The following is a 24,539-nucleotide window of genomic DNA, read 5'->3' on the forward strand; positions in this document are numbered from 1 at the left end:
ACCTGACTCCAGGCCTAGTGGCCTCCAATGGCTCTCAAGGGTGTCTGCCAGTCTGGCTGCGGCAGAACTAAAGTGCTAGGGGTGGGGACATAGGTGCCAGGACTTCTTGTGTGACTTGGGCTAAGTCCCTTAGTCCCTGTTAATAAGAGGCAGTTGTATGAGAGGATCTCAAGGTCCCTTCCTTCCGCAACCCCCCGGGAGAGATGGAAGGATCTGGGGTAGGAGTAGGGGTATCTGGGGTGGGGGTGGTGTCTCCAATATCAGTCTAAGAGCCCTCGGTGAAAGCTCTCCCAGCCTAAAAACAATAGTTAACAGTGGTAAGGCCCTCGAAATGGCCCAAGTTTTGTCCTGAGCACTTTAATTCTCACCACAATCTTATGAGATAGGTACTATTATTATCCCTATTTCACAGCTGAGAAAACTGAGGTACAGAGAGACTAGGTGACTTGCCCAAGATCACACAGCCCGTGAGTGACAGGGCTTGAAACCAGGCTATCTAGCTCCCAAGTCCCTGCTCCTGGGAATCTTGACATTAATTACAGGGCAGGGACATTTTCAAGCTCCCAGTGTGATCCTGGAAACTTTGCCTAAGGCTTGGGAGCTTGAATTTCCTACCTGACCCCAGCGCATAGGGACCTTTGGAGGCAAACACAATCAAACCTCCAAAACACTAGTTCTCTTAATCACCCAGGGGTCTGCCCTTAGGTTAAGACTGCAAACACAGCCGGGGCTCTGTTCCTTGAAAAGACACAGACCTCAAAGTACACAGTATGTGATGGCTGGCCAGAGAGTTTCAGAGAGGCCAACTGGATTTCCTGAGGCCACACAGCAAGTCAGAGTCTGCTCAGACGCCCTGATCCCCCAAGGAAAAGCGTTTCCTCCCATTCTCAGTCTGAAGGGAGCGTCCCTGGGCTGAGGTTGGGGCAGGAAACCACACGTCTCCCACTTCCTTCTCCCCAGGCACCTTGTCTGCACTCCCGGCCCAGTGAGGAGTCCCTGATTCATGAGCCCAGCACTTGTTCAAAAGGCAGAGGCTTAGCCTTAAAGCTGCCCCAAATCATCTTCCTCCAATTCAAAGAGGGTGGGGAAGAGGCACTAGAATTACCTCCACTGGGGCTGAGACTCTCAGCACTACCTTGGGACAAATTCCCCCCCCCCGCCCCACTGTGATCCTCAGTTTCTTCATCTGTAAAATGAAGAGAATAATCCCTACCTCACAGAGTAAAATCGAGGTGGGGAAACCACCTCAGGTTAATAAACTAGGAGGAACCCTGGACTGGGGTTCAGGGTTCCTTTTTGAAAATTAGAACCCAGAGACTGGCGGTCAATAAGCTCAGTGACTGGAGGTCACATCCCCTTGGCTCTGGAGGGCTCTGGAGTGGGATGAAGAATGCGGCCCGGTATCACATCTTCTCGGGTAACACTGAAGGGCAGGGGCGCTTATTTCATTTCTGGAAAAGAATAATATTATCTAAGCACTCTAGATAGTATCCCATTTAATTTTCATAAGGTGGGTCCTATTAGTATCACCATTTGATATGTGAGGAAATAAAGCACAGAGAGGTTAAATAACTTACTCAAGGTCACACGGCTATTAAGTGGTAAAGGTGGGATTGGAACTCAGGTCTGACTCCAAAGAACTACTCTTAATCTCTGGGGGTGCGCAGGCTGGGCAAAAGAGAGCCAGCGGCCTCCCTCCTTCCCTCACCCAGTCCGATCGTCTCTCGTCTATTCCTTGTATACACACGTGTGCACCTACAGTTGCCCAGTGCTGAAGGACCCCTAGGTCCCAGCGGCCACGTTGCCGGGATGGGCAGACTGAGGCCACCGCCCACCTTCTGGTGCTTGCGCTCCTTCTCGATGCGGTCCATCCTCTCCAGGCGCAGTCGGTCCAGCTCTAGGCGCAGCTCGTCCAGCTCGGGCGCGACGTGGTGGCGGCTGACCAGCACCTCCAGGATCTCCAGGACACGCACGACCTTGGGCATGAGGCGCGCGATGGCCTCGCAGCCGTGCTGGTCGATGACCCGCTCGAACTCGTGGCCCACGAGCGACGCGATGTCGTACACGTCCATGACGGTCAGCTCCGCCACGTTCTTCTCCAGCGCCGACTCGGCCGCCAACGCCGACCCCCGGTCCTCCTCCATGGCCCCCCGCCCGGCCTCTCCCCCACCCCGCAAACTAGTGCAACTCCCAAACTTGCCGCTGTCGAGGGCAGTGCCGGGCCGGGCCCACCTCTCGCCGCTGCCGCCGGCCCGCGCTTAGCTGGCCCTCGAGCGAGGGCGCACCGGGGGGGCGGCGGGCGTCGGCATGGGCGGAGGCGGCGGGCCGGGAGCCGGGGGTCAGCGCGCGGGGCGCGGGTCTCTGCGCCCGGCTCGGCCCGGAGCCTGCTCCCCAGTGGGGGGAGAACGAGGAGAAGGAGGAGGAGGAGGCGAGGAAGGCGCGCGCGTGCGCAGGCCCGCGGCGCCTCCCAAGTTGGGAATCTGAGTTGGGCGCAATGGAGGCGCGGGGTCTGGCTGGAGAGCGGGCCCTGCTGCCCTCTGAAACAGTCCTTGCCGGCGGCTAGTCCCCACGCCCGGGGCCTGGCAAGGAAGGGCGGCCGTGGCTCCTCCGGGAAACTTTGGCGGCGGCGACGCCAGCTGATCAGCTCCCCCCGCGGGGATACCGCGCGCCCCGCCCCGATCCCGGCCTGGAGAGGGGCGCGCCCGGCTTCCGCCGCCCGAGGGCGCCCCAGCGTCCCCGCGGACACCGCACCCTCACCCACCGGCTCCGCAGCCCCCCGCCCCGCCGCTCCACCCGCGGGACCTTCCTTCCCCTCCCCCCCACCCCCCGCTCCAGCCGGTCCCCCCCCCACCGCGCGTCCGGACGCGCCGCCCCTCCTCCAGTCAGGTCCTGGCTCCTCCTCTCCCACTCCCGCCCCGGCGGAGTCGAGACTAGCCCAGAAGAGAAGGGGAGGAGGTGGTAGGGGTGTGGGTTGCTGGTCTCTCTGGACGATTCACAGTGTCTGGGGCGGCCCCTGCGCTGGAGAGAAATGGAGGGCTCAAGAGGTGCACTCCGGGATGCGGCCCATCCTGGGGAGGAGTCGAGGACCCCACGGCTCGTAGACCCGTCCGACCAGGTCACCGGGCGGACCTGGCGGCGCCAGGCCCTGCGCTCCAGGAGAGGCGCCCGGGAGAGGGGCAGAAAGGTCGAGGGGTCCTCTGGTCCCTAAGCGGCCGGGCTGCGCTGCCCGCCAGCCACGTCTATTAGCGGCTCCTTGTGACCTAAAAACCACTTCACAGAGGAGGTGAGGCCGGGATTTGGATTTCAGCTTTCTTGTCCCAAGCCCTCTGTCCTTCTGATCTGGCTAGATCCACCTGTCCATCAGACCACCCCTCCGCGTCCAGGCGAGCCTTCCCTGAACAGCCCCCCACCCCACGCATGCGTAATTAGGCGCCCTCCTGTGCATCCCCACATCTTCCTCCTACTCCCATAAAACTGCTCTTTGCATAGTTTTAACTGTGGTTACACATACTCCTCCCCCCATCAGACTGTAAGCTCCTTGAAGTCAGAAAAAATCCCTGAACGCCCTTGTAGCTGTAAAAACCCACCCCAACCTGACACATGTTAATTAAAACTAAAATTTTTTAAGGTTTAAAATGCATCGAGCTTTGGCTTTACATTTAGTTTAAAAATGCAGAGTGTTTACTATGGCCAGGCATTTTTCTAGGTACTTTACAAATATTTCCTCATTTACTCCACTACTTCTCAAAGTGTGGCCTGAAGACCACCAGGGTTCCCCAATACCCAAAGGGTCTCTATGAGGTCCCTTTTGCCAGCTATATATCAGTGAGAGGCTAGATGTTCTTCATATACTGAAACACAGACCAGCATATCGTGATTGACTGAATATGCAGATGCAGATTTGTGGGTCCAGCTCTCTGATGATGAGCTAGACATTAAAGAGATTTGCAAAAATATGAGACAATGCCACTGTCCTTGGTACTTGTTTGTTTGTTTTGAAGCATGGTTATTTTTTATTAAAAAATATTAATGTTAGGGACTTCCCTGGTGGTCCAGTGGCTAAGACTCCGTGCTCCCAATGGAGGGGGCCCGGGGTTCGATCCCTGGTCAGGGAACTAGATCCCGCATGCCGCAGCTGAGAGTTTGCATGCTGCAACTAAAGATGCTGCATGCCACAACTAAGACCTGGCACAGCCAAGTAAATAAATAAAAATAAATATTAAAAATAAAGTTCATGTTAACATGTCATGTGTCTATTTTAAATTAATTTTTAAAAAACAGCTTAAATTTCTAGTTACAGTAGGTATCAATAGATATAACATATCTAACAAAATCTCTTTAGGGTCTTCAATGGTTCTTAAGAGTGCCCTCGGAAGAAGGTCCCTGAGAGCAAAAAGTTTGAGAACTGCTGCCTTACAACATCCAAAGAAGTATTATTCTCCCTACTTTACAAAAGAGGAAACTGAGGCACAGAGAAGCCAAGTCCCTCGCCCAAGGCCAGGCAAGCTGGTAAGTGCTAAAACTGGGGTCAGATCTGTGCACAGCAATCCAATAAAGTGGACCTATGATTATCCCCACCCTAAATCAAGAACAGTGAGGAATAGGGAGGGACATTAACTTCCTGTAGCTACTGTAACCACTTGCCATAAACTTGGTAACTTGAAACAACAGAAACATCCTCCACCAGTTCTGGAAGCGGGAAGTCTGAGATCAAGGTGCTGTCAGGGTCCTGCTCCCTCTGATGGCTCTAGAGGAGGATCCTTCCTGGCCACTTCCAGCTGCCGGCTTCCTTAGCTCGTGGCAGGATCGCTCCAATCTCTGGCCTTCTCTGTATCTCTTTCTCCTCCTCTGAATCTCTTATAAGAACACTTATCGTTACATTTAGGACCTACCCACACAATCCAGAATGATCTTATCTCAAGATTCTTAATCATATCTGTACAGACACTTTGAAAAATAAGGTCACATTGACAGGTTCCAGGGATTAGGATGTGAACATAGCTTTTTTTTGGGGGGGGGAGGGTGTGTGTCAGGAGGGGTGGCACCATTCAACTCACCACAAGAGGTTAAGTAACTTGCTTAGGGTACCACAGCGGGAGGGATGGAGCTGAACCCAGTGGGTGCCCATGGTGAACTAAGGGATAAATAATGAATGCCCAGATTGGGGCAACTTTACCCTCAAGGTAGCAAAGATGTACTGAGAGTCTTCTGGGAGGGGACAAGGAAAGAGGAGCCACAGTGCCAGCCTGCAGCCTGAGCCTCGGGACCAGGGCAGGAAAGGGATGGGAGAGTGGAAGGGATGAAAATGACTTTAGGAAGGGAAAGAGGAGGCAGGGGTCCAAGGTGACCCCCCCCCCCCCCCGCAAATGATGAGCCTGAGTGCTTAGGAGAATGCTTACAATCTTAAAAAATGTAGGGAGAGGCAGTTGATCCTGATGCTTAAGCATCCAGACCTCTATGCTTTGTGACCTTGGTCTAGTCACTGACTGGGTGTATCATGATCACACTTGAAAAAATTAATTTCTTCATATCAAATATCCAATCTTCAAAATTTCAATTGTCTCACCAGTTTACTTCTTTAAAGTTTGTTTGTTTAACCCAAGATCCAAATAATGTTTACATATTGCAATTGGTTGATATGTCCCTCAGTCTCTTTTAATCCTCCATCTCTTTTTTTTTTTTTTTTTCTCCTTCCCTTGAAATCTGTTAGCTGATGAAACAGGATTATTTGCCTTTTAGAGATTCTCAGTCTGGATTCTGATGATTTCACCACTGTGAAATCTCACCTTTAATATGTTTGTTCCCTATAGTTTCTTTAGACTGGTGTTGGATGGAGAGATTGATTTGAGTTGAGTTCAGTTTATTTGGTGGTGATGCATTCTAGCATCTTTCTTTATTTTGGAGGGATTCTGTTCTGTTTATTTAGCTATAGATCACATACAGTGACATTAACCCTTTTAAAGTGTGCCATTCGGTAGTTTTTAGTACATTTACAAGGTTTTGCAAGCATCACCACTCTCTAATTTCACATTTTCATTAGCCTCCCCATAAAACCCTGTACCCATTAGCAGTCACCCTCCATTCCCCTCTGCCCCCAGCCCCTTGTGATCACGAATCTGCTTTCTGGGTCTACAGATTTGCCTGTTCTGAACATTTCATATAAATGGAATCATAGACTATGTGGCCTTTTATGCCTGGCTTCTCCCACTTAGCATCATGTTTTTAAGGTTTATCTGTGTTGTAGCCTGTGTCAGTGCTTCATTCCTCTTTACGGCTGCATCATGTCCCGTTGTAAGGATGGACCACATTTTGTTTATTCATCCATTGGTGGACTTTTAGGTTGTTTCCACCTTCCCTGTTGTTTTGCCTGTTGTAAAAACAGTACTTTTCTTCAGATCACTTTGTAGGAACATCTTCTCCTCACAGATCTCCTTGTTTCTGGGAGATGACACAGGCTCCAGAAGAGGGTAGGGGGGAGATGGGAAAAGGGCTTTATCCAACCAGGGAACTCACAACTATTGAGTGAGTACCTTCTGTGTGCCAGGTGGGGCAATCCTGCGACCACCAAGCTGCTTTCTCTCTAGGCATCTGCCTATCTAGACATTTCGAATAAATGTAATCATACCATATGTGCAGGAATAAGAGAAGACCATAGGCCATGTGTGTGAATCCCAGGTAAAAAATAGGCTCTATTTGTGTGAGTCAGCATACTGGATTGGATGGGGCAAGTTGGGGAGTGGTGGGGAAAGAGGTTGAAGAGAGGACCAGAAACTGATTCTGGGGCCAAGTTCATATTTGATGCAGTAAGTATGTTATATGATCTTCTGCAAGTCATTGAATCGTTCTTTGTCTTAGCTTTTCATCTGTAAAATGGGAATAACCCCAATCATACCTCCCTCCAGGATTTTTGTGGGGATTAAATGAGTTAAAATACGTAAAGTGTTTCAATCAGAGGCTGGCACGTAGTAAGAGCTACATTTATGTTAGCTATTGTTATTTATATTATTATTGTTGTTGTTGTTACTATTACATTTGCTTTTTTTTTTTTTTTTTTACATTTGCTTTTATTGTTACCCCTGAAGCATTTAGTTCAGAACAATGACATCATGGAATCAACACTGTTCTGTGACTGTTAGAGGAATTGGAAATTAGGGAAACCAAGTCCCATCAATTGTACCTGCGAAATATCTCTCAAATTCTTCCACTTTTCTTCACCTCCCTGAAACCACTCTAGCCCCAGTTAATATTATTTCCCCTCCTGGAAGGCTACTGTAGGCTTCTAACCAAGTCGTCTGCTTCATCTTGTCTTCTTTCTAATCTGTCTTCTACACAGCAGCCAGTAATCTTGATAAACACGTACTTTTTATCACTCCAGGTATCAATGCCAAGTTACAATAAGGCCAAAGTCCTTCCCATGGCCGACAGGACTTTCATAGTGTCATCCGTGTCTACCTCTCCATCTTCATCTCACACTTAATCGGCTCACTCTCTAAGCACCAGCCACCCTGCTATTCCTTTAGTCCTTCTATGTACCATGGTTTATCTATTCCAAACTCAAATCCCTGGTAAGAGCATCCAAATGGCTGAGCTTGGGTCATAGCCAGTGCCCTGGGATCAGACGAAGCAAAGTTTAACTTTTTCAGCTTTCATCAAAGGAATAAAACTCTGCTTTCACCAAGAATCACACAGGGATGGATCACATAGGGGTGGACAGCCCAAACTTAGAAAGGGAGTTCAGATGCTGAGCAGGAAACAACACATGACTTGTTGAGGGGGCCATGCAAATTTGGGTCCAAGCTGAATTGTTGGGAAACAATAGAAAAGGAATTAAAGATCAGTCCACTAGAGGGCCTCTTTCTCCATCCATTCCACACACAGCATTCAACCTCCCCTCCCAATAACACAGAACAGCTATCTAAAGACTATGGGCTTGCTGAAAGATTTGTGAATAAAAAGATATAATGTCTTTGAATTGCTTTAAAATAACCCACTGGGTCGGTGGGATGGTTGGGAATATGGATAAAATGAAGACTGGCCTTTTTGTTAATAATTGTTGAAGCTGGGTGATGGGTGCATGGAGCTTCATCATACTATTTTTCTTCCTTCTGTAATATTAGAAAATTTTCATTAGAAATTAAAAAAATTAATATAGACTATGGACTTGAGTGAATGGCAAAATATTAGCTTTCCTTGGATGAGGTTTGTTTCAGCCGTGGGTAAAAGAAGAGAGATTTGATGCCACCAACAGGAACAGAAGATCTGGAGGCGGGGAGGGGAGAAAGGATGAGTGGGTGCTGGGACCTCCCATGGTTATAGGGACAGGAGGAAGAGCCAGTTGCATGGGCACGTGGAAGAGAGAAGCAGTGATTATGTGGAAGGAGAAGTTACTGCTTCCTGGAAAATCAGGCTACCAGTGCCTGAGAAAGCACACTAGGACTGGAGAGGGAACTTCGGGGCACTAGAGTGTAGCTCCCCTGTGCTGTTGCTATAGACTATCTGATAGATTGAATGTCTGTGCCCTGCAAATTCATATGTTGAAAACCTAACCCCGCAATGTGATGATGTTAGGGGAAGGGGCCTCTGGGAGGTGACGAGGTCATGAGGATGGAGCCCTCATGCATAGGATTAGTGCTCTTATAAAAGAAATGCTGGAAACTCCTCACCCCTCCCACCACGTGAAAAAACAGAGGTCTGTGAACCGGGAAGGGAGTTCTCACCAGACACCAGATCTGCCAGTGCCTTGATCTTGGACTTCCAGCCTCCAGAACTGTGAGAAATAAATTTCTGTTGTTTATAAACCACCCAGTCTATGGTACATTTTTTTTACCTCCTTTTTAAAAAAACTGAGGTATAGTTAACATACATTGTGTAAGTTTAAGGCATACAACATGTTGATTTGATCCCTTTATGTATCGCAGTATGACTGCCACCGTAGCATTAGCTGACATCTGCATGTCTATGGTTTTTTGTTATAGCAGCCAAAGCTGATGAAAACAGACTAGTTCACGAGGACCCTTATTTTTCAGGAGACTGAGTAGTCTTCTGCTCTCCTTGCCCTGTCCCTTGGGCTCAATCCCAAGGGCTGACCACCTGAAATAGCCTCACACCCTCTCTTCTACCCATGACAACCTTGACTTCCCATGGTTGTTAATCTAGATTATCTTCCTCTTCCTTACTCCCTCCTCCTCCTCCTTTAATCTGATAGACTTGAGATGGTCGTGAACTGTTCTCATATCGTCATCACATCTTTAAACACCAGTACGTCACGCAAGACTCAGTTTGTTCTGCAGTGATTCTACTTAATGGTCAACCCCCGCCCCCCAACTCAAGGACATTATATGGAAGACAATAATGTCCCCAAACCCATCATGGAAAACCTTAGTAACAAGAGTCTTTAAAGTGCATTGGGCACGCTCTCTGAATTTCAATGTCTGTTTCCACCTGTAAATACTGGGTCTGTGTAGATTTTCCATTACAGTTACATTAATTTGGTAGCACTTCTCTGCTTTGAGGATCTCATCCACTTAAATGGTTGGGCTCTTAATTAAATAAAATGTTTAAAGAAAAATAAATAGTAAAAAAATCACCCACTGCCCTTGTATGGGTTCCTTAAAAAGCTTATGAGCTAATGCTTTACTGGAGGGTATGATAGCAGGGAAGCAAGAGTCAGGGAAGAAGGGAAGTGAGGCCAAAAAGGAGGGAGAGCAAATTCAAGGTGGAGTATTACCGAAGTTGGTCCAGCTTTGCAGGAACACTCAGCCGGATGCTTAATCTAATGGGAGGTCTCTGGGGAGAATGTGTGAAACTGCTGAACCTCAGAACTGTCCAATAGCACGGACAGGGGTATTGGGAGGGTATATGGAGGGTGGGGAGAAGATGAGCGATTTATCTGCCCGCTCCTTTATGTCTCTCATTAGTCCTCCCCTTGGGGCATTAACCTCCCTGCTTCTCTAGGCAGATCTCCCCTAGTTGGGTTGGTCCTGGGTGCTGAGACAGCCGCAGCCTTTACCCCTGTGCTCTTCTGAGACCATCAGAACTTGTAGGAGCTGAGGTGACCCTGGCACTGCACAGGGTTCTGGCACCACAGGAACAGTGTGAGCTGTAGCTGATGCTGTTCATGCCGGGAAGAGAGGCAAGTATCCCAGGTGGAGGTGGGGGAGGGTACAGGTGGGACAAACGGCTCTGGGTCTGCCACACCCATAATCCGTCCATTTACAAAGTTATGGATGCGGGCTTCCCTGGTGGCGCAGTGGTTGAGAGTCCGCCTGCTGTTGCAGGGGATGCGGGTTCGTGCCTCGGTCCGGGAAGATCCCACATGCCGCGGAGCGGCTGGGCCCGTGGGCCATGGCTGCTGAGCCAGTGCGTCCGTCCACAATGGTGAGAGGCCCGCGTCCCGCAAAAAACAAAACAAAACAAAAGTTATGGATGCAGTAGGCTTCCTCCCATCCCATTTCACTCCCAGGTAACTACTGTTGACAGTCTGATCCATGCGCTTCCTGATTTTTTCCTGAGAATATCTAAACACACATTTATTTTTTAAATGGAAGCATGACATACATATTAGTAAGCAATTTGCTTTTGTCACTTAACATTACCCTGTAATTATCTTTCCAGCTCAGCATATATACATCTACTTCGTTCTTTTTTTCTTTCTAAATAGATAATCCTGCCTCATTCTTGTAAATGATTGTATAGTTTTCTGTTTTATGGATGTACTGTAATTTACCTGATTATTTCTCCCTTGATAGACATTCACACTATTTCCCGGTTTGGGCTATTTTAAACAACATTGCTGTGTAAGTCCAGGCAAGTTTTGGTTCTTTCAATTTGATGGGAAGTGAGTGGCTAAAATACATTACATCCTCATCTGTCCAGCACCTCCATTCCTGCCTATAGATTAGGCAGTAAGGACGAGGCTGCAGGCCACAGCTCACCCTGCAGAGAGCCAGCCCCGGGCTATGTTGGTGCGGGGCGGGGGTGGGGGTGGTGCTGGGGAGAGTGGGTAGGGGGTCCCCCCCCCACTGCAGCCACGCATCTTTCTAAAGTGTAGACTGTAGTGTTAGGAAGAAACTACTACAGGATTTGAGCTTTGGTTGGGTGGCTCCAGGGAGAGTTTAAGGATCTGGGAGTTTGCTCTAGAGTGGGTGCGTCAGGAAGCAGGGACGATTCTAGGATCCGGGCTCTTAATAAATCTTATCTATACGGAGGACAGACTGGAGAGAAGCTAAGGCTGTAATTGGTACAGAAGCAGCCGTCACTCACATTCGCCAAGAGAGGGATAGATCTGGCATCTTGTGGCCTGGACCACGTTCCTGTTGTCCTGTTCCATCACCATCCCGGAGCGACCTCGGCCGATGTTGCTGTTCTGTGAAATTGTTATCTCAACGGGAGAACAGCAAGGCCAGCTGATTGTGCCAGGTCAGCAAGTGTACATTTGGTGCTGCTCCCCTCGTTCTCAAAGCTGTGAAGGTTGTTTGATATTCAAGGTGGAAGTAAGGTCTAGGAAAAAGCAAAACTTGACCCTGACCAGCTTCGGAACGTGATCAAATGTCAAAGGCACAACCTCTCCTGGCTGCCTTTATGCCTGGACCTGGCTGTTTCTGGACTACATCTTGGACAGCTGAGAATTCTTCCCTGTTATTTATTTATTATTATTATTTTTTTTTTTTTCCCGTACGCGGGCCTCTCACTGCCGTGGCCCCTCCCGTTGCGGAGCACAGGCTCCGGACGCGCAGGCTCAGCGGCCATGGCTCACGGGCGCAGCCACTCCGCGGCATATAGGATCTTCCTGGACCGCGGCACGAACCCGTGTCCACTGCATCAGCAGGCGGACTCTCAACCACTGCGCCACCAGGGAAGCCCTCTTCCCTGTTATTTTAAATAGCTTCATTGAGATATAGTTCATATGCCATGAAATCCACACATTTAAAGGGTACAATTCAATGGCTTTAGTATTTTCACTGATAATGTCAACCGTCACTACTATCTAATCCCAGAACATTTTCTTTTCTTTTCTTTTCTTTTTTTTATGGCTGAATTGTACAGCTTGCAGGATCTTAAGTTCCCTGATCAGGGATCGAAGCCAGGCCCCCTCAGTGAAAGCACTGAGTCCTAACCACTGGACCCCCAGGGAATTCCCAGAACATTTTCATTGCTCCAAACAGAAGCCCCTACCAGGGGTGAAGGCGGGGAAGGGATAAGTTGGGAGATTGGGATTGACATATACACACTACTATATATAAAATAGATAACTGGGAATTCCCTGGCGGTCCAGTGGTTAGGACTCTGCGTTTCCACTGCAGGGGGCATGGGTTTGATCCCTGGTTGGGGAACTGAGATCCCACATGCCGTGAGGTGTGGCAAAATAAAATAAAATAAAATAAAAGATAATGAATAAGGACCTACTCTATAGCCCAGGGAACTCTACTCAATACTCTGTAATGGCCTATATGGGAAAACAATCTAAAAAAAATGAATATACATATATGAATAACTGATCCACTTTGCTATACAGCAGAAACTAACACAACATTGTAAATCAACTATACTCCAATGAAAATTTTTTTTAAAAAAGAAGCCCTGTTAGCAGTCACTTCCTATTTCCTCCACCACAGACCGAGGAAACCACTAATCTACTCTCTGTCTCTATGGACTTGCCTACTTTGGACATTTCATATAAATAAAATCATACAATGCATAGCCTTCTGTGACTGGCTTCTTTCACTTAGCCTAATGTCTTCAAGGACAATCCTTGTTGTAGCAGGAATCAGTACTCTATTCCTTTTCATGGCTGATAATGTTCCATCAGAGGGATAGACTACATTTTGTTTATCCATTCATCTGTCAATGAACTCCTGGGGTCAATGGGCTTTCCCTGTGGTTTGCTTGTGGTAAAAACAGTACGTTCCTTCTGGAAGCTCAAGTCACTTTGTAGGAACATTTACCTCCTCATAGAACTCCTTGTTTCTCAGAGCTGAACCAGGCTTCAGAAGAGAGTGGGAAAGAAAAGGGAAAAGGGCTGGAATTCCCTGGCTGCCCAGTGGTTAAGGCTCCACGCTTCCACTGCAGGGGGCACGGGTTCAATCCCTGGTCGGGGAACTAAGATCCCACATGCTCCGAGGTGTGACCAAAAGTAAAAAAAAAAAAAAAAAGAAAAAAAGAAAAGGGAAAAGGGCTTTATCGAGCCGAGAAGCTCACAGCCATTCTGTGTGCCAGTCCCACCTGCAAAGATGAAGTGCAGTCCAAAGTGCAAAGATAAATTAGGACAGGAGATGCTGCCCTCGAGGAGTTCATAGTCCAGTGAGTAGAGAGGGTACATGTGTTGTTTTGCCTGTCAGGATCCATCCTATTTTTCTGATTTTCCTTGGGGGAACCACCCTTCTCTTGCTCTCTGGTTCCCAGGAAGGAGAAACCAGGGCCTGACCAATCAGCACCATCCAACCTGTGGGGCTAGTGGTTCGCTCAGGGGTGGGCATTGACTTCAGACAGTCCAATGAGATTCCATCACACTTTTACTGGACCTCTTGAAAAAGGCAAATTTTTGTTTTGGTTGGTTGTTTTTTCCTATTGGGTTGCTGAGAAAATAGGCTGGAAGCCTGGGGCTCTTGGTGGCCATCTTGCCATGATCTGGGGAGAGCCAGTATGGGTAAGAGGTCAACAGGGAGGAAAGCAGGGCTAAGAGACGGGAGAGCAAACCACATCCTGGGATGTCATTTGAGCAGGTGGGTCAAGCTGTGCCTTATTTTTTGCTACCTCTAGGCTTTTCAGCCATATGAACCAATAATTTTTAAGAACTAATAAAAAAAATTAATTGTGGCTATGGTTGCACAACTCTGTGACTATAACTAAAACCATTGAATTGTACACTTTAAAATGGGTGAATTATATGGTATATAAATTATATCTGAATAATAAAACAATAAAATAACACAAGGTAAGGACTATGATAGGACCATTCACAGGATTGAAACCCAAAGTAAGAACAGGTCAGTCTGGGGAAAGGAGAAGGCAAGCAGCCTGCCTGAGGAAATATTACTCCATTTTACAGATGAGAAACTGAAGACCCTCCCAGAAAGGAATTGAGTGTGAGCATTTGAGTGAGTGACAGGGCTAAGAATTAAAGGGATTAGTACTTTCTAGCCCATGACCTAGTCTCTGAAAACATAGTCTCTACTTACATGCTGTCAAAATTTCTAAGCCGTGCCACCACTTAATTGACCTAAATTATTTTAAAGCATTTATAGTATTGAGCCTGCTCACCACAAACATCTCCAAACAGACATGGGGGAAGTCTTTGTAGCTGTAATGTCTCTTGTTTTGGATTTCCAGAGTTTGTTAAAACTCTTCCACAGCTCAAACTGGCTTAAGCAAAAAAGTTTTATAAATAAGAAATCCAACATGTGGACTTCAAGCACAGCTGGATCCAGGGGCTCAGCTACGTCGTCTGACTTCTGCTATTCTCTGCCCCTCAGCTCCAGGTTTGCACCATGTTGATGCCACTCTCGTGCAGGCTCTCGACACATGGTGGCCAAGGTAGCATTCAGGACCTCTAGGATTACATCCTACCTGTTCAGTGACCTCAGAAAATGCAGTGGATTTCCATTGCATATCATTGGCTCAGCTTGGGACACATGCCCACTCCTGGACCAATCACTGTACTTAGGGACATGGATGTTGCTGATTGGTCAGGCTTAGCGCCAGAGACTGGGGGCAGTCCATCTGAGTGGCATGGGATAAGATAGGAGGGAGGAGAATCCTCTTACAGAGGGGAGAATGGATGTTGAGCAGACAAAGTAAAAATTAATATTTAGTTTGGGACCAGGAAGCTGATAGTACTTGCTCACACTGTAGAAAAATAGCCATCTGACAAAGTTGATCTTAAAAACTTTCTTTTTAATACTTCAATTTCACCTTCATGACCTGGACTATCCTTTTCTTTTCACTTAATTATCCAAATCTTCAAGTATTGTTCCTCTCTCTTCACTAATATCCTCACCAGTGGCTCCTAGGATCAAGAATGGCCCCCTTCTGGGACTTCCCTGGCAGTACAGTGGTTAAGACTCTGCTTCCAATGCAGGGGGTGCAGGTTCAATCCCTGGTTGGGGAGCTGGGATCCCACGTGCCACGTGGCATGACCATGAAAAAAAAATAAAAAGAATGGCTCCCTTCTGTTCTGTAGCATTTTCTACTTGGATTACCCCCTTCAGCCTGTAATTAATTACTTCCACGTATTGTTCCCTGTGTGTATGCAGAAGCCATCACGGGGACCCAGGGTCATGTGACCCAACCTTCACATTCAGCCACAGCCTCACATTTAGACTTTTCATTTTTACAGAAGCTAATTTGCCATTGTGTTTACCATTCAGGACAGGAGTTTGTATCAGTCAGAAAATAGAACTCACTTGAGGTCTTTCCAACAGAAAGTTTTAATGTAGGAAACCAGTTAAACATGCATAAGTTACCTACTGCTGTGTAACAAGTTGCCCCAAAACTAAGTGGCTTAAAACAACAATAATCATTATCTTTCTTTTTTAAAAAATAAATAAATTTATTTTATTTATTTATTTTTGGCTGTGTTGGGTCTTTGTTGCTGCACGCGGGCTTTCTCTAGTGGCGGTGAGCAGAGGCTACTCTTCGTTGCAGTGGACGGGCTTCTCATTGTGGTGGCTTCTCTTGTTGCGGAGCACGGGCTCTAGGCACGTGGGCTTCAGTAGTTGTGGCTTGCAGGCTCTAGAGCGCAGGCTCAGTAGTTGTGGTACATGGGCTTAGCTGCTCTGCAGCATGTGGGATCTTCCCGGACCAGGGCTTGAACCTGTGTCCCTTGCATTGGCAGACGGATTCTTAACCACTGTGCCACCAGGGAAGCTCATATAATCATTATCTTTCATACTTTCTGTAGATCCGGAATTCAGGAGCAGTTTGGCTGAGTGGTCCTGATACAGGATCTCTCAGGAGATTGCAGTCAACATATTGGCAGGGACTGCAGCATCTGAAGACTTAACTGGGTCTGGAGAAGCCACCTCCATGATGGTGCCCTTACATTGCTGTTGATGGGAGGCCTGAGTTTCTCTCTGTGTGGGCATCTCCCAGAGCTGCTTGAGTGTCCTCATGACATGGTAGATGGCTTCCCCCAGAGGAAGTGAGTCAAGAGAACAAGAAAGAAGACAGCAGAAGCAAGAACTACAATTCTGCAGCCTGTGGAAGGAAAACCACATTCACACAGAGATTGACAAAATGAAAAGGCAGAGGACTTTGTACCAGATGAAGGACCATGATAAAACCCCAGAAAAACAACTAAATGAAGTGGAGATAGGCAACCTTCCAGAAAAAGAATTCAGAATAATGATAGTGAAGATGATCCAGGACCTCGGAAAAGCAAAGGAGGCAAAGATCGAGAAGATGCAAGAAGTGTTTAACAAAGACCTAGAAGAATTAAAGAACAAATAAACAGAGATGAACAATACAATAACTGCAATGAAGAATCAATAGCAGAATAACTGAGGCAGAAGAACGGATAAGTGACCTGGAAGACAGAATGGTGGAATTCACTGCCACCGAACAGAATAAAGAAAAAAGAATGAAAAGAAATGAAGACAGCCTGAGACCTCTGAGACAACATTAAACGCAAAAACATTCTCATTATAGGGGTCCCACAAGGAGAAGAGAGAGAGGAGGGACCCGAGAAAACATTTGAAGAGATTATAGTCGAAAACTTCCCTAACATGGGAAAGGAAATAGCCACCCAAGTCCAGGAAATGCAGAGAGTCCCATACAGGATAAACCCAAGGAGAAACACGCTCAAACACGTAGTAATCAAATTGACAAAAATTAAAGACAAAGAAAAAGTATTGAAAGCAACAAGGGAAAAATGACAAATAACATACAAGGGAACTCCCATAAGGTTAACAGCTGATTTCTCAGCAGAAACTCTACAGGCCAGAAGGGAGTGGCATGATATACTTAAAGTGATGAAAGGGAAGAACCTACAACCAAGATTACTCTACCCGGCAAGGATCTCATTCAGACTTGTTGGAGAACCCAAAAACTTTACAGACAAGCAAAAACTAAGAGAAATCAGCACCACCAAACCAGTTCTACAACAAATGCTAAAGGGAAACACAAGAGAAGGAAAAGACCTACAATAAGAAACCCAAAACAATTAAGAAAATGGTAGTAGGAACATACATATCGATAACTACCTTAAATGTAAATGGATTAAATGCTCCGACCAAAAGACATAGATAGACTGGCTGAATGGATACAAAAACAAGACCCATATATATGCTGTCTACAAGAGACCCACTTCAGACCTAGGGACACATACAGACTGAAAATGAGGGGATGGAAAAAGATATTTCATGCAAATGGAAATCAAAAGAAAGCTGCAGTAGCAATACTCATATCAGATAAAATAGACTTTAAAATAAAGAATGTTACAAGAGACAAGGAAGGACACTACATAATGATCAAGGGATCAATCCAAGAAGAAGATATAACAATTATAAATACATATGCACCCAACGTAGGAGCACCTCAATACATAGAGAGCTGCTAACAGCTATAAAAGAGGAAATCGACAGTCACACAACAATAGTGGGGGACTTTAACACCTCACTTATACCAATGGACAGATCATCCAGACAGAAAATTAATAAGGAAACACAAGCTTTAAATGACACAATAGACCAAATAAATTTAATTGATATTTATAGGACATTCCATCCAAAAACAGCAGATTACACTTTCTTCTCAAGTGCACACAGAACATTCTCCAGGATAGATCACATCTTGGGTCACAAATCGAGCCTCGGTAAATTTAAGAAAATTGAAATCATATCAAGCATCCGACCACAACGCTATGAGATTAGAAATGAACTACAGGGGAAAAAACGTAAAAAACACAAACACATAGAGGCTAAACAATATGTTACTAAATAACCAAGAGATCACTGAAGAAATCAAAGAGGAAATCAGAAAATACCTAGAGACAAATTACAATGAAAACACAATGATCCAAAACCTATGGGATATAGCAAAAGCAGTTCTAAGAGGGAAGTTTATAGCAATACAAGCCTACCTCAAGAAACAAGAAAAATCTCCAATAAACAATCTAACCTTTCACCTAAAGGAACTAGAGAAAGAAGAACAAACAAAACCCAAAGTTAGCAGAAGGAAAGAAATCATAAAGATCAGAGCAGAAATAAATGAAATAGAAACAAAGAAAACAATAGCAAAGATCAATGAAACTAAAAGCTGGTTCTTTGAGAAGATAAACAGAATTGATAAACCTTTAGCCAGACTCATCAAGAAGAAGAGGGAGAGGACTCAAATCAATAAAACAAGAAATGAAAAAATAGTTACAACAGACACCGCAGAGATACAAAGCATCCTAAGAGACTACTACCAGCAACTCTATGCCAATAAAATGGACAACCTGGAAGAAATGGACAAATTCTTAGAAAGGTATAACCTCCCAAGACGGAACCAGGAAGAAATAGAAAATATGAACAGACCAATCACAAGTAATGAAATTGAAACTGTAATTAAAAATCTTCCACCAGGGGCTTCCCTGGTGGCACAGTGGTTAAGAATCTGCCTGCCAATGCAGGGGACACGGGTTCGAGCCCTGGTCCAGGAAGATCCCACATGCCACGGAGCACCTAAGCCTGTGCGCCACAACTATTGAGCCTGAACTCTAGAGCCCATGAGCCACAACTACTGAAGCCCGCGCTCCTAGAGCCCATGCTCTGCAACAAAGGAAGACACTGTAATGAGAAGCCTGTGCACTGCAACAAAGAGTAGCCCCTGCTCTCCACAACTAGAGAAAAGCCCCTGCGCAGCAACAAAGACCCAATGCAGCCAAAAATAAATAAATAAAATAAATTTATTTAAAAAAATATGGCTTAAAAAAAATCTTCCAAAAAACAAAAGTCCAGTACCAGATGGCTTCATAGGTGAATTCTATCAAACATTTAGAGAAGAGCTAGCACCCATCCTTCTCAAACACTTCCAAAAAATTGCAGAGGAAGGAACACTCCCAAACTCATTCTACAAGGCCACCACGCTGATACCAAAACCAGACAAAGATACTACAAAAAAAGAAAATTACAGACCAATATCACTGATGAATATAGATGCAAAAATCCTCAACAAAATACTAGCAAACAGAATCCAGCAACACATTAAAAGGATCAAACACCATGATCAAGTGGGATTTTGCCCCAGGGATGCAAGGATTCTTCAATATATGCAAATCAATCAATGTGATACACCATATTAACAAATTGAAGAATAAAAACCATATGATCATCTCAATAGATGCAGAAAAAGCTTTTGACAAAATTCAACACCCATTTATGATAAAAACTCTCCAGAAAGTGGGCATAGAGGGAACCTACCTCAACATAATAAAGGCCATATATGACAAACCCACAGCAAACATCATTCTCAATGGTGAAAAACTGAAAGCATTTCCTCTAACATGAGGAACAAGACAAGGATGTCCACTCTCATCGCTATTATTCAACATAGCTTTGGAAGTCCTAGCCTCGGCAATCAGAGAAGAAAAAGAAATAAAAGGAATACAAATTGGAAAAGAAGAAGTAAAACTGTTGCTGTTTGCAGATGACATGATACTATACATACAGAATCCTAAAGATGCCACCAGAAAACTACTACAGCTAATCAATGAATTTGGTAAAGCTGCAGGATATAAAATTAATGCACAGAGATCTCTTGCATTTCTATACACTAATGATGAAAAATTTGAAAGAGAAATTAAGGAAACACTCCCATTTACCATTCCAATGAAAAGAATAAAATACCTAGGAATAAACCTACCTAAGGAGATAAAAGACCTGGACTCAGAAAACTATCAGACACTGATGAAAGAAATCAAAGATGATACAAACAGATGGAGAGATATACCATGTTCTTGGATTGGAAGAATCAATACTGTGAAAATGACTATACTACCCAAAGCAATCTACAGATTCAGTGCAATCCCTATCAAATTACCAGTGACATTTTTTACAGAACTAGAACAAAAAATCTTAAAATTTGTATGGAGACACAAAAGACCCCAAATAGCCAAAGCAATCTTGAGGGAAAAAAATGGAGCTGGAGGAATCAGACTCCCTGACTTCAGACTATACTACAAAGCTACAGTAATCAAGACAATATGGTACTGGCACAAAAACAGAAATATAAATAAATGGAACAGGATAGAAAGCCCAGAGATGAACCCATGCACCTCTGGTCAACTAATCTATGACAAAGGAGGCAAGGATATACAATGGAGAAAAGACAGTCTCTTGCATAAGTGGTGCTGGGAAAACTGGACAGCTACATGTAAAAGAATGAAATTAGAACACTCCCTAACACCATACACAAAAATAAACTCAAAATGGATTAGAGACCTAAATGTAACACCAGACACTATAAAACTCTTAGAGGAAAACATAGGAAGAACACTCTGACATAAATCACAGCAAGATCTTTTTTGATCCACCTCCTAGAATAATGGCAATAAAAACAAAAATAAACAAATGGGACCTAATGAAACTTAAAAGCTTTTGCACAGCAAAGGATACTACAAACAAGATGAAAACACAACCCTCAGAATGGGAGAAAATATTTGCAAATGAATCAACGGACAAAGGATTAATCTCCAAAATATATAAACAGCACGTGCAGTTCAATATTAAAAAAACAAACAACCCAATCAAAAAATGGGCAGAAGACCTAAATAGACATTTCTCCAAAGAAGACATACAGATGGCCAAGAAGCACATGAAAAGCTGCTCAACATCACTAATTATTAGAGAAATGCAAATCAAAACTACAATGAGGTGTCACCTCACACCAGTTAGAATGGGCATCATCAGAAAATCTACAAATGACAAATGCTGGAGAGGGTGTGGAGAAAAGGGAACACTCTTGCACTGTTTGTGGGAAGGTAAATTGATACAGCCACTATGGAGAACAGTATGGATGTTCCTTAAAAAACTAAAAATAGAATTACCATATGACCCAGCAATCCCAGTACTGGGCATATACGCAGAGAAAACCATAATTCAGAAAGACACATGCACCCCAATGTTCATTGCAGCACTCTTGCATTAGCCAGCACATGGAAGCAACCTAAATGCCCATCGACAGATGAATGGATAAAGAAGTCGTGGTACATATATAAAATGGAATATTACTCAGCCATAAAAAGGAACGAAATTGAGTCATTTGTTGATATGTGGATGAATCTAGAGACTGTCATACAGAGTGAAGTAAGTCAGAAAGAGAAAAACAAATATCGTATATTAACGCATGTACGTGGAGCCTAGAAAAATGTTGCAGATGAACCAGTTTGCAGGGCAGAAATAGAGACACAGATGTAGAGAACAAATGTGTGGACACCAAGGGGGGAAAGTGGTGGGTAGTGGGTGGTGGTGGTGGGATGAATTGGGAGATTGGGATTGACATATACACGAATACGTATAAAATAGATAACTAATAAGAACCTGCTGTATAAAAATAAAATAAAATTCAAAAATTCATAAAAAATAAAAAAAGAAAAAGTCGAGAGAGAGAGAGAGAGAACAAGGAAGAAGCAGCAACAATTCCTTTTCTGACCTAGCTTTGGAAGTCACAGACTGTCACATCTTCCACATTCTCTTAGGCAAAGGTCAGTCACTAAGTCAATTCTGCCTCCCATTCCAGGGGAGGGGAATTAGGCTCCAATATATATATATATATATATTTTTTTTTTGCCTGTGCCATGCAGCATGTGGGATCTTATTTCCCCGACCAGGGATCGAACCCGTGCCCCCTGTAGTGGAAGCGCAGAGCCCTAACCACTGGACCGCCAGGGAATTCCCTAGGCTCCACCTTTTGAAGGGCGGAGGATCACGGAATTCCTGGATATATTTTGAAACCATCATAACAGGCAGTGATAGAGCTGAGGAACCCAACAGGATGGTGAGACAGTGCACAGATTAACAAAAGCAGAAAGACACCAACCCATTTAGGACTAGAGAAAGGAAGGGACGAATTAGGACTGTCAAAGCTCAGGACCCAGGACCACCCAGTGGAATCGGGACCTTCAGAGGAGCTGGAGCCTTGAACATGCAGTCACTAGCGGAGGTGCTTCCCAAAGCAGTGAGGGAGACAAATGCTCTGGCTTCTTCCTTCCTCCGCCCTCTAATCTTCCGCCAGTGCCTGGAACCGGCTGAACCTACCAGGAAGCAGAGTGAAAGGGAGCCTGGGAAACAGATTTCCTTGTGATGCAGAGGTGAGCAGAGAGGTCTGGGATGGGTCTGAGATTAAAGGCCTCCACGGAGTCCCCCAGAACAGCTTATTTGATTAAGTGCTGATGTTGTGGTCAAACTTGTATTGAATTTTCATTATTTTTGTATATCAATATTGTTATTAATAAAGTGACTTAAAAAAATTTTTGGTTGTGTTTTCGTTGCTGCGCATGGGCTTTCTCTAGTTGCCGTGAGCAGGGGCTACTCTTCATTGCGGTGCGCGGCCTTCTCATTGCAGTGCCTTCTCTTGTTGCAGAGCACAGGCTCTAGGCGCATGGGCTTCAGTAGTTGTGGCGTGCAGGCTCAGTAGTTGTGGCTTGTGGACTCTAGAGTGCAGCCTCAGTAGTTGTGGCGCATGGGCTTAGTCGCTTCGTGGCATGTGGGATCTTCCCGGACCAGGGCTTGAACCTGTGTCCCCTGCATTGGCAGGCGGATTCTTAACCACAGCGCCACCAGGGAAGTCCCTAAAGTGACATTTTAAAACTGAAAATGAGGGACTTTCCTGGTGGGCCAGTGGTTAAGACTCCGTGATTCCACTGCAGGGGGCACGGGTTCCATCCCTGGTTGGGGAACTAAGATCCCACACACCGTGTAGCGTGGAAAAAAAAAAACTGAAAAAAGAAAAGAAAAATGGAAGAAAATTCTCCAGTCTCCTTTACTCTTTCCTAATTTTAAAAAAGACTTCTGTGGGACCAGAAGGGAAGGGGAATGTTAATGCCCAGACAGGAGAAAGCTGATTTAGGCTTTCTGTGGAAACAGCCTTTGTTCTTCTCTTTAAAACTTGTCAGCATTGGAGAACTGACTATGCAACTGATACAAATCCCTCATCACTTTCTACCCTGGTTTCCTAGTCTCTGCCACAACAAGCCTCTGATTCCACGAAGAAATAATTTATCTTGTCCACTCTATGTCCATACAAGAATGTGTACGTGAATGTTCATAGCAGCTTTCCTAATAAGAGCCAAAAAGTGGAAACAACCCAATGTCCATCAATGGGTGAATGGGTAAACAAAATATGGTCTATCCACATAATACAGTATTGTTCTGCCATAGAAAGGAATGGTATACGGACACAGGCTACAGCATGGATGAACCTTGAAAACATTATGCTGGGTGAAAGAAGCTGGTCACAAAAGGCCACATATTGTATGATTTCCTCCCACAGAGACAGAAAGGAGATCAGCCTGGGGTGGGGGGCGGTATGGGGAATGGGGTATGACTGCTAATAAGTCAGCATTTCTTTTTGGGTGATGAAATGTTTTGGAACTAGACTGGTGATGGCTGAACAACTCTGCGGGTGACCTGACAAATCCTGAGCGCCTGTAGTTCTTTGAATTAATTTGTCTTCAGATCCTGAAATATTGTTGAAAGATACTTGATGAGTAATTATGACAAGGGTGCTAAAAAGAAAAACCTGGGCAAAGAAGAAAATATACCATGTAGTTGATAGATTTTATAGTTTTGTGATTAGAGTTACTTTCGTCTCTTTTCCAATTTTTGATAGCACCATTACTTTTATAATATAACATATAAATTTATAGATGACTTCTGGCTGCATCTTTGGTTTGGCCACCACCATGTTTTCAACAATTGGAGTTGAATGTATTTAGAGACAGCATCTATGCTTCAGTTTGCCACACTCCTCCCTACTCCCTATTGCCTTAAGCTGATGCCATCTCATATAAACTGCCTGATCCCTGAAGGCATTTGGATTTGGGTCCCATGACTTACATAATAAAACCCCCATAATATACAATTCACTGTGGTCCACTGAGATGCTAAGTGTCCACATTTTAAATCCCTGACAAGTGGAGTTAGTATGTTATTTAATCAGTTTGAAAATGAAAATGAACATTTAACATCCAGATAAAAACAGAATTGTTCTTGGTACTTTTCTACAGATTTGGGTTGCTTGGGAAGTAAAAAAGGCTATATTTGTCAGTTTATTTCACTTTAATAGGAAACCTCTTAAGGTACAAGCAGAAAGAGATTTACTATAGGGAAATAGTGGCTTCTAAATGGGCTGGTGAGGCTGGAGAAGCAAGCTCTAGGCTGAGCCTCCCTCCAGTGAAGGCTGCCAGGGTAACATTATGGAACTGACCTGCCAGGAAAAGCAGGGCCTTTTGCAAGGTGGGGAATCAGGGGACCATTACTAGAACTCTGAGTTCACTAACACATTGTCACAGCCAGGAACCTTCCATCACCCAAGCTGCACCTGTTTATTGACACCTGAGTGGG

General features: G+C 45.1%; 1 protein-coding gene across 3 annotated transcripts in view; it reads right to left on the reverse strand.

The window, feature by feature from the left end:
* Positions 1 to 2,778, reverse strand: part of RILPL1 (Rab interacting lysosomal protein like 1) — a 44,082-nt gene extending 41,304 nt beyond the window's left edge. The window contains exon 1 of one of the 3 annotated variants that reach the window (XM_079942690.1): positions 1,836 to 2,778. In XM_079942690.1, the coding sequence (XP_079798816.1) occupies positions 1,836 to 2,144 (309 nt within the window). In that variant the 5' untranslated portion in view covers positions 2,145 to 2,778. The remainder of the gene's footprint in view (positions 1 to 1,835) is intronic. The other 2 variants (XM_079942688.1, XM_079942689.1) reach the window with 2 other exon arrangements.
* Between the last annotated feature and the right edge of the window lie 21,761 nt (positions 2,779 to 24,539).

This window comes from Stenella coeruleoalba (assembly GCF_951394435.1).
Source record: "Stenella coeruleoalba genome assembly, chromosome: 14".
Lineage (NCBI taxonomy): Eukaryota > Metazoa > Chordata > Mammalia > Artiodactyla > Delphinidae > Stenella > Stenella coeruleoalba.